Source organism: Onychomys torridus, chromosome 11 (genome assembly GCF_903995425.1).
Source record: "Onychomys torridus chromosome 11, mOncTor1.1, whole genome shotgun sequence".
In the NCBI taxonomy this organism is placed as follows: Eukaryota; Metazoa; Chordata; class Mammalia; order Rodentia; family Cricetidae; genus Onychomys; species Onychomys torridus.
In genome coordinates this window covers 73714865-73731691 of record NC_050453.1, presented here as the reverse complement: position 1 = coordinate 73731691, position 16827 = coordinate 73714865, and the positions used below count along the sequence as shown (strand labels likewise).

The 16827-nt window shown below is 50.1% G+C and overlaps 1 protein-coding gene across 5 annotated transcripts in view; it reads right to left on the bottom strand.

The window, feature by feature from the left end:
* Positions 1-1063: 1063 nt before the first annotated feature.
* The window catches only part of Mgat5 (alpha-1,6-mannosylglycoprotein 6-beta-N-acetylglucosaminyltransferase), a 274469-nt gene continuing 258705 nt past the window's right edge, over positions 1064-16827 (bottom strand). For all 5 annotated transcript variants that reach the window (XM_036202890.1, XM_036202893.1, XM_036202892.1 and 2 more), the window contains 2 exons: positions 6053-6210; positions 1064-1894 (listed from right to left, as the gene is read on the bottom strand). In XM_036202890.1, coding sequence (XP_036058783.1) covers positions 1696-1894; positions 6053-6210 — 357 coding nt within the window. In that variant the 3' untranslated portion in view covers positions 1064-1695. The remainder of the gene's footprint in view (positions 1895-6052; positions 6211-16827) is intronic.

Genomic DNA, 16827 nt, shown 5'->3' with positions numbered 1-16827 from the left:
ACCAGCAGGCCAGGAAGTCTATTCCACCAGCCGGGGCTGGGTGGACAATGCTAATGGCCCAGAGGTAGAAGAGGGTTGGTTCATTTACGAGCATGGCGAGATGCATGGGCGGTGTCTCTAGAAACTCACAAATGTACAGAGCACAGAGGCACTTCAGCAGGATGGACTCACAAAAGCACTCCAGCATATTTGACTAGGCTAACCTGCTGCCAGGTCCTCCACAGGGCTGCTCACATGCCTAAGAACCAGTGCTTCAAGTAAAACCCAGCTCCAGCCTCCCACCCTCCATAAGCCACACCCACTGGGGAGCAGCCAGGACGACACTTAGCATTCATTCTGAACTGTCCTTACCTCCCCAGAAACCATCAGGTTCATGGGGAGCCCCGTTCCCTGGACTTCAGCAATATCAGACATCACTGGGGACACAGCACAAGCCCCCTCTCGCTCTAACTCCAAGACTGTCATTCTTACCCAAATCTTAGCTGTTTTGAAGCTAGAGAACCCCCCTCCAAGTTCAAGGGCAGTTCTTGGAGTCATCAGTTCTCACTTTCCTCCTGAGGGAGGGCCAGTTTACCACAGCAGCAAATAAGAATTACACAGTCCTGTGTTTCTTTGATCAAGGAGTTCTAATCAGAAATTAGGGCCGAGCTGTGTAGGTGGGTGGGGAGGGGACACGCAGGAAAGCAGCCTCTTCTGTCCACAGCCCAGCCTATCTTTGGCACTTGGGAGGGCCCTCAGGACACACAGACTTGTCCCCACCAAGGTTATCTGCCTTTTAGCTACTACCTGCCAAGCCAACACTCAGAATCATCAGCTCCATGATAATGCTTTGACAGTGCCTGGCTGTGTTTTCAAAGCAAAAAAAAAAAAAATTTTTTTTTTTCCATTTTCTGAGACAGGGTCTCTTGTAGCCTAGGCTGGCCTTGACTTTGCCATATAGCCAAGGATGACCCCTGAAAGTTTGATCCTCCTGCCTCTACTTCTTACCTGTATTACAGGTGTTCACCTGGTTGTATGTAGTGCTGGGGATGGAACCCAGGGCTCCATGCATGCTAAGCAAGCATTCTGCAAACTGAGCCACATCCCTACTCTTAAAGACATTTTTTCCCCCTGTGCTGCTCCCGGCCACCAGAAGCCAGGCTCCCATAGCTGCCCTCCAGCATACCACCTCTGCATTCTGCCTGATGCCAGCAGAACAAGAAGATCCTTGAAGGTGGGTGATTAACAGTGGGGGACAAAAAGGAAACTCTGTTCAACCCCTTTCCTCCCTCCCAACCCCACCCCCATCCTCCCAAATAAATAAATTAATGGGTTTAGGAATGTCCCCAAAGTTCTTTCCAATCCGCTTAATTCCTCTTCCTGTTTTTTTTTTTTTTTTCAGTTGAATGAGTCTCCAGACTTTTATCCTTTCTTTAAAAAAAAAAAAATAACCCTGGAGCAGCTGCCTGGACACTTTCTGGGACAGAGAGGACATTCGTTGCACCAGGGAGAAGCCAGGACCCTGGTCTGACCTCTCTTCTCTTGTGGTTTTGATGTAAACTCTTGGGATGTGCTGGCTGCAGCTGGAGCAGTACCAAATCCAAGCCCTGGACCAAAGAGTTTGGGCTCTGGTCAGAGTCCCTGAATGACTTCGGCCCCCTGGCCCTGCCCAGCGGAGCCACCTCTTTCCCATCTGAATAAATTGGGGTGGCTGTGCTATAGGCAGTCTTTGCAGAGGGCCACCTGGCCCTTGATGAAGTCCCGGCAGGGGCAGATCCTCTGGTGTGTGGGGTGGGCCCCAGCACAACTGAAAAGCAGAAGATCTCCTTGGAACACACAATGCTTGCTCTTGGGGTAGAAGGATGGCACCAGGATGTCCTTGTACAGTTCTGAGCTTTGGCAGGTCACCTTATACCTAAGAGGAAGAGAAAGGTACATGAGGTCAAGGTGCCAGGACAGGACTTGTCCACACTGCTGGATCACATGCTCTGTGGTGTGGGATCATAACCCACGGTCCTGCTTCAGAGACAATATCCTCTGTCTGACTCCGTTCTCCACATCTGGGGATCTCAGCTGTGCAAAGAAAAGCATGTTGCCAAACATGTGTGCATGGGGCTGGCTCTGAGGCTGGGCTCTTTGGGGGAAGCGTTATCTGTAATGGAGAACAGCTTGTACACTTGGGCAAGGAACAGGCACTCTGTGCAGCTGCTGAAAAACAATGGAGAAGAACTGTGTCCCCCATCATGAGAGCCGTCTTGGAGGAGGCAGGTCAGAGGACAGGATGAACAGGGTGATGAATATGGCATGGGAAAGCCACAACGGAAGCTGGGGAAGATGGTTCCAATCAGTAAAATGTTGCCATGCAAGCAGGAGGACGGGATTCCCATGACTAGAACCCAGGTTAAACAAGAAAGGGTGGCATGCACTTGTAATCCCGGTGCTGGGGACCTGGGGATAGGCAGATTCCTGGGACATGCTGACCAGCTAGCCTAGCCCACTTGGTGAGTCCCCAGGAACACTGGAGACCCTGTCCCCAAAAGCAAGGTGGACAGCACCTGAGAAATGGAAGCTGAGGGTAATCTCTGGCCTTCACATACATATGCATGAGTGTACCTACCTACCTACACACACACACACACACACACACACACACACACACACACACACACACACACACACCCCACAGGTCTAAACACCAATGTGCAAGCAATGGCCACTTCTGAGGAGCAAGACCAGGACAAAGCAATGCATTACTGAAATATTTTTAGATGCTCAAATTTATTGGCTAGGAATGGTGGCTCACATTTGTAATCCCAGTTGAGTCCAGGGTCAAGCTGGGCTACAGAGTGAGCTCTAGCCAGCCTCCGCTAAAGAGTGAGACACTGTCTCAAGGCAAACACCAAAGAAGAGGCTGGCATGGTGGTACACGCCTATTATCCCAGCATTTGGGAAGTAGAAGGAGGAGGGGCAGGAGTTCATGGTCATCATCAGCCACACAGTGAGTTCAAGGCCAGCCTGGGCTACAAGGCCAGCCTGGGCTACATGAAACCCTGTCTGAAAATAAGTAGAAGAAAGGGGGAGTGGAGAAAGATGAAGAAGAGAATGAAGAGGAGGAGGAAAGTGTGTCTGTTTTCAAAGGCTTTTTTAGTCCCAGCGACACTGGACTCTTTGCTTGTTCAATTCAGTGTGTGTGTGTGTGCATGCTCACATATGTGTGAAGTCAGAAGTCTTGATCCTCAGGAGAGCGGTCCACCCTGTTCTTTGGAGATAGGGTTTGTCGCAGGCCTGGAGCTGGCCAGATGGCTAGGCTGGCCAGTGAGCACTCAGGATCCTCTGTTGCTGTCTCCCAGTGGGATTGCACTTTTATGCTGCGGTCTGGTTTTGTCGCTTGGGTTCTTGGAGATCGAGCTCAGGCCCTTGTACTTGACTGGCAAGCACAAGTGGGAGACCAGCGAAGCCCTCTCTTCAACCCTCTTTTTTTCGGGGGGGGGGCAGGGTCTCATGGAGCCCAGGCTGGCCTCAAACCTGGCAAAGATGGCCTTGAATTCCTGATTCTCCTGCTTCTGCCTCCTCAGTGCTGGAACTGTAGTGTGCTGGACCACACCTCTTATCTCAAAGAACTTTAGGTCCTTCCCTCTCTTGGGGGCTGCACTAGCCCACTCCAACCAGTACCCATCCTACCCACCCTGAATAAGGCAGGCACATGGGCTAGTGGAAACCAGTTACTCCTGAGGTTCCAAGAACATGGGATTGAAGGGGCCAGACAGATGTATGTTTAAGTCTGAGCTTTGTCTCGTAGGAGCTGTGTGACTCTGGACAAATGACTGCACTTCTCTGTTGTAAGATGGGAATCGATAAACCTGCCTGTGAGAAGTGGTGTTACCAGAGCACTCACAGAGTCTGTGAGTTAGCAGCCAGCTAGAGTTAATGCTTACAATGGTTAATACTCATTATCGGGATCTGGAATCATCCAGGACACATGCTGTGCACATCGGTGAGGAATTTCTACGTTGGGTTAATTGAAGTAGACGACCCACCCTAAAGGTGAGTGGTAGTATTCTATGGACTGGAGTCTAGTCTGAATAAAAAAGGAGAGCGCAAGCTGAGCCCCAGCATCCACCTCTCTGCTTCCTGACTGTGGATGCCGTGTGAGCAGCTCGCTCCTGCCGCTCTGCCTTTCCCACCATGACGGACTGCACCCTCCAACTGTGAGACAAACTCTAAACTCTCTTAAGCTACTTCCATCACAGCAACATCACAGGTGACAAACACAGGTCCTTCAGAGAGTGCCCCAATTGGCCCACACTGAGTAAGGGTCATCTAGAGTGCAGTTAGGAGTGAAAAGTCACCATGGGATATGGACTTACACTTCCCTGTTCATTCAAGCAGGAGGATCATGGCGGCTGCTATGGCTTCACTTAGACACCTCTGGTGTCCTGTCACCTAGCAGCTGTCCCGTCTACCTCATGAATGCTCCACATCCCTGGGTCATCTAGACACTGCTGATTACTTGAGAGCATATGTGGATACATGGCAAGTGAGTCCATCCCTTGTGGGCTGCAGGGCTGCAGGGCGGCATCTGCTGCAGCAAGGCTGGTCAGAAAGTTCTCCAGCATGTCACACTGCAGCCTTACCACAGAGCACTTTCATCAAGTTCACAGCTCGAGGCTGTGGACACAGAGCTTCTGGCCACTTTCAAATACTGTGCCTCTCCCTTGATCTGAGCATCTTCTTGTCCCTGCAGGGGCCAAGTTTATTTATTTTTTCTTTGGGACCTATTATCTAAAATGTGAAATACAATGTCTCCTGAATAATCAGACTTCCACAGCAATACAGCAGGAAAAATTATAAGTTGCACCTCTATAAGTTGGGAATCATTTCAACTTAACTTTTTACAAGATAGCAATTAACTTTAAGAGGTAGCCATATTATTTATCTGGCTTCACATGAATGCATGCTCTTCTTTATGGAACCAAGGCCCCACTGGGCTTGCTGACGTGGCCACCGATGCTTCCTGGGGCTCTATGTATTAACTGTTTAAATTAAAACATTAAATTATTTACAGTTAAATATTTAAAAAGGTGTGTTTGTGCATGTGTGCGTGTGTGTGCGCTCGCACGGGCGTGTGTGTGCATAGGCAGTAGGGTCTCTTCATAGTCATCATCAGTTACATAGTAAGTTCAAGGCCAGCCTGGGCTACATTAAAAAAACATCACCATCTCATTGTCACTTAGTGTCTTGGTTCATATGGGCTGTCAGTCTAAATCACCTAGGACACAAACCTCTGGGGGTGTGCGCCAGAGTTTCTGGGTTGGGCGAGTTGAGAAAGGAAGACCTATCCTAAATATGGAGGGCACCATTCCATGGTCCTGGATGGAATGAAAAGGAAAAAGCAAGCAGATTCCAGCCTCCATCTCTTTCTGCTTCCTGACTGCGAATGAGGTGTGACCCTCTACCTTGTGCTCTGGCTGCCATGGAGACTGCACCCTTAAACTGGGAGCCTGCACACGCCTTCCTTAAGGTGCATTTACCACAGCAAAGAAGCAGTTTAGTGCACTCGAATGTTCTTAGTCTGCAGATGAGAAAACTGGACTAACAGGTGGCTAGCCAGACCCCTGTGGAGCTGTGTGTGGCAATGGACACCTGTAATCCCAGTCCTCCTGCTTGGAGATGGGAGGCAGACACAGGAGATTCCCTGGGAGCTCACAGGCCAGCAGTGGAGAAGGCAAAGAAGAGCCTGTTTCAAACCAGGTGGAAGGTGAGGGATGATTAGGGTTGTACTTGGACCACTCCATGCATGTCCTTGTACAAAGTGAGTGTGCAAACCCTCACTGACATACATAAATACATGCGTGTACACATACATCATTATAAACAGACATCATACACACATCTTTCACACAAGCCCAGGTCATACACACATCATATGTGTACATGTGTTGAGTGTGAGAGGTGAGCTCTTTCTGGGCTCCCCCTGCAAGAGCAAACCCAGGCGCCTCTCAGTCCAACTCTAAGACAGAGCCGTGCAGAGGCTGAGCAGGCCCTGTGTCTTCGTCCCCCTTGAAGCACTTACTTCAGCAAGTCCTTTTCCTTGTTGAGGTGCTGAAAGAAAGATGGCTCGCAGATGAGCTGGTTCTCCTGGCACACTTGCTTGCACGACTGCCCAGGCTCAGCCAGCTTCACCTGCAAGGCGCTCAGGGGAGGCCACATCACTTGGCCATGGCAGAAGTCCTGGAACAACAGTGAAGGCGTGGTGAGCGAGGGGACCGAGGACACAATGGGGCAGCGTCAGCCACGAGCACCATGATCAGAGAAGAAGGACACATCTTTGGGACAGGTTGTGACCTCTTTAGACACCAGTTTCCAGGCTCCACTGGCGGAATGGCTTTCTGGTGTGTATGAAGCTCCGGGTTCTACCCCGTGCACTGGATAAACCAGGAGTGGCGATACATTCCTCCAATCCCTGCTCTTGGGAGGCAAAGGCAGGAGGGCCAGAAGTTATGTCATCTTTATCTATAAAATGAGTTTGGGGCCAGCCTGGGCTAGAGGCTCTGTCTTAAAAGCCACACACACACACACACACACACACACACACACACACACACACACACACCCTCATTCCTCATGAGGGCCATCTTTGGGGCCAATCCCACTAGCTCTGAGCCTTCCTCTTGGATTCTCCAAATACTACATGCAGTTCATGCCTGCTCTGTGGGTAGCACAGTCCTGTGGGTCTGGATGCTGTTGCTAAGGGTAACAGCGTGACTGTGCAGATTCACAGTACTTTGAATGGAAGTGCAGGCTACACTAACAGCCACTGTTCTTGCCATCACAGTGTGTGGAAAGCTTGCATATGAGAGTGGCCCATCCATCAGGACAGCTGTCATGGACAGAACCAACAGTGGAGATACACACAGGCATCTGGAAAAGCTTACAGTGTATTCCTGCTGGTTAATGTAAGCACCTTTACATAAGTCCTCGGGAGTGAATGGGTACCTCTCACAGCCCTTCAAAAATGAGTTTCCATTCAGCATACCCAAAGCCTCTTAGGCGTCTAGACAGCAGGAGAGGTGCATCAACTATTCTACACAGGAAGCTGCTGTGACAAAATAGCTCACAGAAGCAGCTTGAGGGAGCAAGAGTTTGTTTCGGCTCACTCGATGGTACAGTCATGGTGCGCGAGGCAGCTGACTGCCCTGTGCTCACAGGCAGGAAGCTGATTGCTGCTGCTCAGCTTATCTTCTCCCTTTGAGCCAGTTTGTGGGACAGTGCCACCTATATCCAGACTTCCCTCTCCAGCTAAGCCTTTCTGGAAATGCCCTCATCAACACACCCAGAGGTGTGTTTCCATGGTGATTATAAATCCAGTCAGGTTCACAATTAGATCACTATTACAATAGGTGATGCACAAGGACACCTAGACCACAATGCACCTGAACCAGAAGGCAAGTGAGGATTTCTCTGCTTCTTGAATTTGGTGACTACAGTTTGATTCTTAGTATCCTTAAAGGCCCATGTGTTGAAAGCTTGGTCCCAGGTCTTCCTGGGAGATGTTGGAGCTTTTGGGAGGCTTAGAGCCTTTAGGATCTTAGGAGCGTGCCTTTGAGGGGATATAGGAGTCCCTTCCCGTCTACCCAGTCATGAGCTAAGCAGGTTTTTGTTGTTGTTTGTTTAGACTGACTTTATTTGTGTGTGTGTGTGTGTGTACCTGTGGAGTCCAGAAGAGGGCACTGGATTCACCGGAGCGGTAGTTAGTTCCAGGCAGTTATAAGCAGCCTGTAGTGGGTTTTGGGAACTCAACTAGGATCTTCTATAAGAGCAGCAAGTGCTCTCGGCCACCAAGTCTTCTCTGAGTTCCCTAGCTGTGCAGATTTGCTTTGAGACCTGCTCAGCCAGGACATACTGCTTCACCACAAACCCACAGCAACAAGGCCCAGTCATGGATAGAAACCTTAAATGGAGCCAAAAGAGAGCATCCCTATTCTGAGTCCATCATTTTGGGGATGAGCTATGGCTATGCAGGGCTCGGCAGCACACTTACGTCAAGCTGGGGAGGTGAAAAGCCTGCAAAGCCAAACGTTCAGATTCTGGCTCTTACAACTCTGTCTCTCTCCTTGGACAGTCCCTGGGTTGTATCCTTGCTCCTGGTGTTTCAGAACAACTACAGAGTTTTCCTTTCTCGTTCATTCTTACCCTCCTACAAAGTTAAATTTGCAGCTAGAAAATCAGATGGGCCAGATCTGAAGCCTGACCCCAGGCCACTGGCTCTGGGCACAGGCCCTGGTCCCATCTGGCCTCTTCCTCATCTGTGCTGTGGTGCAACCAGCAGAATAAAGACAGAAGCCCAGGCTCCCACTGACTCCCTTAAGTTCCCCGGGAAAGCTGCTTCCCCCAGGGCAGCTTTTAGACAAGGCCCTGCAGGCATACAAAGAAGCTGGGTTTCATGGATGAACGGTCACCCTGCATCTGTTTTGGAGCAGGACTGGAGTTGCTCTAAGGGTCAGACAGCAGGAACTGCCCTTGAGGCTGCACGGTGGAGCTGATGAGACTGCAGCTGTCTGCCTCGGGGCCTTCCCACACACATGCCCCGCTCAAGCCTGCACTGAACAAAAAGGGCCCACAGGTATCCTGTCCCTGCTCTTCATGATGGCCTGGCATCCTCTCAGGAGTCTGTTCTAGAGGCCAAAAGGTCCAGGAATAGTAAAAATAGCCTCAAAGTCGTAAGCTTAGAGAACCATCCAGACAGCTTGAAGGTAACCATTGATCAGAGGGAGCCCACGCACGTTGTCACAGAAAGCATGGCAGAGGGGGGCTGGTCCCCAGAGGGGGTACTTCATGGATGCCTTGCAAGCTCTCTCCACCTGACCCATATAGGAAACGGGGACAGTGACATCTGCCCTTCATTCCTGTGCAGTTGTGGGGATAAAAGGGAGGAGAGGTAAGGATGCTGAGGATAACAGCACTGCGCACTGCAGTGGGGTTGAGTCACCAGGTCATGTCCACAGCTTATCTATGACAGCACCTCTTGGCCTACTTGCCTGCAGGACACATGGGAATGCAGGTGCCGGGCATCAGCCTCCTCTCACCCACACGTACAATGGCCAGTGGGTGATCAGGAAGCTAGAGGGATGCCGCCTCTCTCCTTCACCCACAGCCCAGGCTACCAGCCATGCAAGCTGTCTCACTGTCTTATGCCAGCGGCTCCTTCACTTATCCATTCACACATTCACTCAGTCTACAGATCTTGCTAAGAGATAGGAAAGTGTGTGTCCATTCACAACTTTACAAATGACTGTTAAAGCCCCACGCGGGGCATCAGAAACAGGAACATGCAGGTGTGCCTCTGGCCTTAGAGGTTCAGTGCAGTCCAAAACTTCAGAACCTGTGCACGTGGTGAAGGTCACCTGGAGGTCGGACAGGGCTGGCTCGACAGGGAGGGGAAAAGTGGTGGTGGCAGTTCAGAGGCAGCTTCCAGAAGAGCCAGACTTCTGGGCTGGGTTCTACAGGCCATACAGGAGTTAGCGGCTGATCACTCACATGGCATTCTGCAGCTAATTGGTGCTCAGGAAAGAGCTACTGAATGGGACTGCATGATTTTGGCTTCCTGGAGGCTTTGATAGGAGTAAAGTAGAAAAAGAGGCTATTCCAACCCAATGAGGCATCTCTGCAGCCAGAAGGAGGGATAAACAGTCATTGCCAATCTGGTTAACAAGCTCACTTGGGGCACACACCATCTGCATCCCTCGATCACATTCTTCCAGCCATCAACGTGCATGTTTCTCAGGGTGTTTGGCTATTCTGAAATTGTCATGCAGTGATGAGAAATCAAGAATTCACCAACAGACTTGTCAGTCAAAGCAACGTTCTCTCCTTTTCGGCCTCTGCCCCTCCCCTACCACGCATACACGTATGCGAAGAGTTGAGACCAATGTATGTCTGAGACCAATGTCTGCTGCTGTTCTTTGGCTGAGATACAGTCTTCTACTTTGGGGAGGGGGTTCATCAAGTGGGCTAGGCTGTATGTCCAGTGAACCCCAGGGACCCCCTGTCTTCCATCTCCCCATGTCCCAAAGCATGACTGAAGTCCAAGGGCTGTGACGAGACACTGGTGGCACCCCATAAAGGAAGCTGAGCAGGAGCCTGGAGGAAGAGTGCCCCACCCACCCAGTGCCTGTAGAGTTAAGGAAGACTGAGAGCCTGTCCTTATGAGGGACGCCCTAAGAGGACTTGGCTTGACCCCTCCTCTGCTATGGCCAGACCAGGTGGGAAGGGCCATGTGTTTGGTGCAAAGCAGAGGCTTCTGAACAAATGTCAAGCATGTTGTGTGACAGGGTCTTCTCCATCCCATTCAGACCTGGCCCAATTCCCCACTCCCCAACTGCTTTCTTTCCTTCCTTTTTTCAGACAAGGTCTCCCTCTATAGCCCAGGCTGGTCTTGAACTTGTAGTAATCCACCTGCCTCAGCCTTTGGCCAACTCCTGAACAGAACATGTCCAAGTCTTGGTTGATAGGGCTGTTTGGGAAGGCTGTGGGTCTTTTAGGAGCCCTAGCTTTCCTGGAGGAAGTGGGTCCCTGGAGGTAGACTTGGAGGTTTTATAATCCGGCCTTGTCTCCTGTTCATTTTTTTCTGCTTCCTGACTGGGGATGCGATGTGACCAGCCATCCTATGCTCTTGCAACAATAGATTGTTCCCTTAAACTGAGAACCAAAAGAAACTCTTGCTCCCGTGTTCTTGTCAGGTTACGGCAATGAGACGCTAGCGGTGGCACACATGTCAATCAGCAGCGCCGACACCTGGGCTGCACACGAATCTACTGCATCTTATGCTTGACTACTGGAGTGTCCGCAGGAGAAATGCAAACCCATGCCCATACCAAGATGGCAGCGAGCATCCCTTCCTGCAGTCAAATGGTGGAGACAAGACATCCACCACTGGGAGTGGAGAGACCCAGTACAGCTGTGTTAGTTCGGACGCTCCCTTCCGCAGTGAAAGAGCTAAGTTCTCACCCACGCCTCCAGACCATTGAAAGAAGCCTTTCCTGGAGGCTTCCGGCTTCTTTCTAGTGGGGTTTTGTTTTGTTATTCCATTATGTCGATCTGGAGTGTGAGCTCTGTAGACATGAATGTGTTGCGATTCAGCAGGTTTTGTTGAAGACTTAGGTTGGTCACTGCTGCATATTTAATAAAGTAGTAACTGAATTGCAGGGGTGTGCTTTTCAATTTTTTTTTTTCAAGACAGGGTTTCTCTGTGTAGCTTTGCACCTTTTCTGGATCTTGATCTGTAGCCCAGGCTGGCCTCAAACTCACAGAGATCCGCCTACCTCTGCCTCCTGAGTGCTGGGATTAAAGGCGTGCATCACCACTGCCCGGCGCGCTTTTCTATTTTGTGTGTGTGGACTTGTCACAGTGCACGGGGTCAGAGGATGACTTGTGGGGTTGGTTCTCTCTCCCTCTCTCATGTGAGTTGTGAGAACTGAACTCAGGCAGTAAACTGGCTGGTTTTATGCTATCTTGACACAAGCTAGTCATCAGAGAGGAAGGAGCCTCAGTTGACAAAATGTCTCCATAAGCTCCGTCTATAAGGCATTTTCTTAATTAGTGATCAATGGGGGAGGGACCAGGCCACGGTGTGTGGTGCCATCCCTGGGCTGGTGGTCCTGGGTTCTATAAGAAAGCAGGCTAAACACGCCATGGGGAACAAGCCAGTAAGCAGTACCCCTCCATAGCCTCTGCATCAGCTCCTGTATCCAGGTTCCTGTCTATTTGAGTTCCTGTCTTGACTTCCTTCAATGACGGACTAAGATGTGGAAGTGTAAGCCAAATATACCCTTTCCTCCCCAAAATGCTTTTTGGTGTTTCATCACAGCAACAGAAACCCTGACTAAGATAGGTAGTTAGGAAGCAAGCACCTTTACCCAATGAGCCGTCTTGCTGGCCCTGGGTTGGGTTTTATGCTCTGTAAGTTATATCTGTAAATTGAAAGCAATCCCTTTACTGATCATTTAGGAACACTTACATGGCGCTTTGTAAGAAATATTTTGAACACAAGATTCCTAGATTGAATTTTCGTTGTTTTGTTTTGTTTTTAGTGACATAGGGTCTTCTTGTGCAGTGTGGCTGGCCCCAAACACAAGGGCCTCCTGCTCGAGCCTCTCAAATGTTGGATGTTGGTTTCTAGGTGCCTAGCAAATGAAGGACTGCCTTGAATGTGTATTTGCCAACCTTACCCAGTGGGTAGGTAGCATCGCACTGCTTCAGAAGGGCAGAGACGGCAGGAAGTCTGATGTAGGCTGTGAACTCAGGCCAGCCCTGCTGACTGTTGCCAACACAGAAGGGAGCAGGGAGGCTGTTGGGAGCCAGTGTCCTCCCCTTTACCTCTTGGCAATGCCTTTTCCTGTCACCACCCTGCTGCCCCAACCCAGTCTTCTCCAGATTCAAAGGTCTTCTCTTTGTTTCTGGAACACTCCCCAGAAGTTCAAGATGATCTGGGAGCTTGAGCTGATTCTGCGGCTGCTCTGGGAGTGGGGCTGACTGTGCCCTGTCTGTATCCCCACAATGCTTTGCATAGGACCAAACAGCTCTTACCAAGCCCATCATGGGGCGGGGGTGGGGTGGGGTGGGGTGGGGGGGGGGGGGGGGGGGGGGGGGTGGGAGCTGAGCTTGTATAGAGCCTGCCAAGCATGCACAAAGCTCTGAATTCCATCTAAGCAATGCATAAATGAGGCACGGTGTAACAAACCTGCAATCCCAGCATTTGTGAAAACACAGAAAGGACAGGAGTTCAAGGTCATCCTTGTCCACATAGCAAGTTCAAGACCAGCCTGGGATACATGAGATGCTGTCTCAAACCAAACCACCATGCAACCATGTGACTATGACTGACTACCCTGTATATGTACTTACATTTTTTAAAAAATTTTTTATTTATTTTGTGTGTGTGTATGTGTGTGTGTGTGTGTGTGTGTGTGTGTACACATGACACAGTACATGTGTAGAAGTCTATTATCTCCTTCTATCATTTGGGTCTTGGGGATTAAACACAGGTTGCCAAGTTTGGCAGGAGTCCTTACCAAATGAGCCATTGCTCCAGCCACACTCTGTATATTAGAAGATCTTTATAGGAAGCAGAAAACGACCTGTTTCTCCTCTCCAGGTGCTTTCTTTCTCCTGGAGGTAAATGGCTAACTTCCCCCAAACAATGCAGAATGGGAACCCTCATTGCCTGGGCACACTCGGATGGGGAATAGTCAGGACTGATCTTCTATCCCTGGGGAGTTTTACTCTCCCGCTAACTCCCTATCAGCTGGAAACAGTTCTCCTTTAGAGAGCTCATTTCACAGACATAAGCCACGAGAAATGTGGGGCAGGGCATCGATGGAGAAGAATGAGTATTTTCCCTGGACCCAGCTTCCTCCCATGGGGAGAGGGCCTGCATCCTAGCTGGCTGGGTAGAAGGGAGGCTTCCAGCAGTGACTCTTAAACTGTACCCTAAAGCCTGGGATGATCTTAAAAGCTGTCAATTTAGTCTCATCTGGTTCCTGCAGCTGCTGGGAGTGTGTGTGTGAGTGTGAGTGTGAGTGTGAGTGTGTGTGTGTGTGTGTGTGTGTGTGTGTGTGTGTGGTGGGGGGCAACCTTGAAAGAGTTCTGGGATAAAGGTGCCCATGTTCCCTGCAGCCCACATGGAGGACTCTGGAAGCTGAGCCCCTGCTAATGAGCGCTGCAGTCCAGGCGCGGGAACCTTTTCCTCTAAGCCCCAGGCTTCCCACCCCCGCCTTGCTTCTCTTTGAAGATACTCTGCAAACTGTAAAAATATAATGAATGCTCCAAGCTCTAAGATCCCAGGCCTGCAGCTAATAGAAGACTCGATCTGATCCAATGGGGTCTTGGATTCTATCGTGCACTGAGGGAACATTTTGGGTCTGAAAGAGTTCCTGATATAAACTAAAAATAGCCCCCATGACTGCTCATTTATGAGGAATTGGGAGGATGTCTAGTAAGAAATGCCCAGAGATGGTTCACTAGGTGAAGTACATGCCTTGCAAGCATGAGAATAGGTGTTCGGTCACCAGAATCCACTTCAAAAAGCACATGTGCCTAATCCTAGCACCGGGTAAGCCAAGCTCTGGGACACCTGCAGCAGAGATCCTGGCCAATGCATGGCACTGATGCTCACACGGCTTTACACCACACCTTCAACAAATCCTGACTGTGTGTCTCAGTTCCCACCATGCAGTTATGGCCGACACATCCTGAGCTTTACTGTGTGGACTGAGAGCGGATACAGACCCCCACCCCGGGATGGTTAATACTGTCAACCTGGCAGGATCTAGACTCCCTGAGAAGACACACATCTGGGCACATCTGTGAGAGTTTCTAGGTTGGGTACACTGAGGTGGGAAAGCCCACCCTAAATGTGGGCGGCACCATCCCATAGACTAGAGTCCTGGACTGAATGAAAAGGAGAAAGTGAGCTGAGCACCAGTGTCCATCTCTCTGCTTCCTGACTATGAAGGAACAGGACCACCATGTCTACCTGACCCCACCATGACATATACCCTTCAGCTGTGAAATAAAACTTCCTGTCATTAAGTGGCCCTTGTTTGATATTTTGTTACTGTAATGGAAAAGTAACTAACACACCCTGTATCTCTGCAGGATGGAGAGACCAGTGGTGGATGCCTGCAATGGTGCACGGTACCAAACCCACACACACCACCTAGCCCCCTGGAGCACACACCTATGACGAAGCTTAGTTAGACATGGCAGGAGGACCAATAACGAAAGCGAAAGCAGAGCGTTCCGACAGTCCTCGGCAACAAACCCAGGGCCAGCTTCTTCCTCCTGCAAAACGGTTTTCTGTACTGAACTGATATTCTCCACTTAGTACTCTGGGATCCTGATTGAGATGGGAAACCAAGCCCTGGGAAAGGGAACCCGTGGATGGGGAGGGTGGTGTACTGCATGTGGGAGTGCACACTGGCAGAGGCTGTGCCGGAGTTATGACAGCTTTGTCCTTTCTGTGTCCTGTGAAAACTGAATGAGCTAATGACAATGCTGAGCTCCCCGTGTGTATAATTGTGTTATGATATAGCACAGTAGACCACGGGTGTTGAACACCATGAGCCCATGGGCCTGCTCTTCCTAGCACAGTGTCAGGCCTGGTTCTCAGTGCTCTGGGCACTGGCTCATACAGTGCTCACAGGAGCATTTTCCCTTCTTTACTAGGGCACAGAGAACACGAGTAACAAACGCTCAACTCCTAGAAGCAAAACCTCACAGAACAGGGACTTGGATCCAGGTGACTGGACCTGGGAGATGATTCAGTAGCTAAAATGTTTGCTGTGTAAGCATGAGGACCCAAGTTCAAGTCAAAGGCTGGGCTTGGTGGTTGGTGCTTGTAATCCCAGCACTGGGGCTCATCGGACAGCCAGCCTAGCCTACTTGGTGAAATGCAGGCCAGGGGGAGACCCTATTTCAAAGAAATGGGTGATCAGCACCTAAAATGACACCTGAGGCAGTCCTTTGCCTTCTACATGTACATGCACACATGCCATGTGCACTGCATATGTGTGTGCACGCACATATACATGTGCGTGCACACTCACACATGTGCACATGCACCTGCGCGCACACACACACACACACACACACACACACACACACACATATCAACTCACCCATCTCCCGTTACCTGACTCGTCCTCCACAGCCGAACTGATTGGATGCTCTGCTCCAAAGCCCATGCCCCAGAGGCCCAGCTTCCCCTTCAAAATGCCCCTGGGCTGGTGGCCTACATTTATGTTTCTACTCTACTGTTTCTGTTTTCAATGCTATGGCTCTTAGCTCCATTGTGCAAAGGTCCCCTGTTGACCCTTAAACATTGTTTTGCCCTATAAAGAGAACCTCCTATTTCTGGACTGAGCAAGTAGCCCAGATTCCCTTACCCATGGGAGTTCTGGCTCTGTCTATTTCTGGGTCCATGTGGCTTTTGAAGTCCAAGGAACTAAACCACCATAAAGGATCACAGTGATGGTCGTACCCTTCACCTCTGAGAATATCTGCCTCTGTTTCATGGCTTTCCTTTGAAAGGAGGCCCAGTTTGAAAAACCACTCAAGAGTCCTAACATGTCTAGAATTACTGCATTTACACCCGTGAAGAAATGCTCCAAAAATGTAGATTTGATCACTGCATTTGTGTGTGAGTATTCATGTGTGTATGGACACACATGTGTGCATGTAGAGGTCCAGAGGACAATGACCGCTGCCATTACTCATGCTCTGCCCACCCTGTTTCTTCAGATAGTCTCTCCCTGGCCTCCAGCTTCCCAACTCCGATAGGATGGCTGGCCAGGGGTTTGCCCGTGTCTCCTTCCCTTGCACTGAGATTACAAGTGTGTGATTCGTGTCTGGCTTCTGTGGTTTCTGAGAACCAGCTCAGATCCTCACACTTGCAAGCAAGCATGTCACTGACTGGGCTATCTTTCCAGATCCTAATCCTTGTTTTTAGGGGGTGGGGGTGAGGGTGAGGGGTGAGAAATGAAGGGCAGTCAGCCACTTGTCTGCTCCTTATCCTTCCTGAGTCCTCAAGATGTTCTGAATCTGCTCAGGTTCTGAATCTCCAGTGGTCAGGGAGGACCTCACCTTGACCACTCCATTGTCTTATTCTAAGTGTTCATATGACCTTTCATTGTTTCCAAAGCATACTCCAAGGAAGACTGGTTCCCTTGGGAGACCGTGACAGTGAAATGTTTAAAAATGACAGCAAGCCATCATGGAGCTACCTGGAGTTTCCCAAAGCAAGCAAATAACCACAGAAATAAGCACCAAGTGAGAGCTGGGAACCAGGGA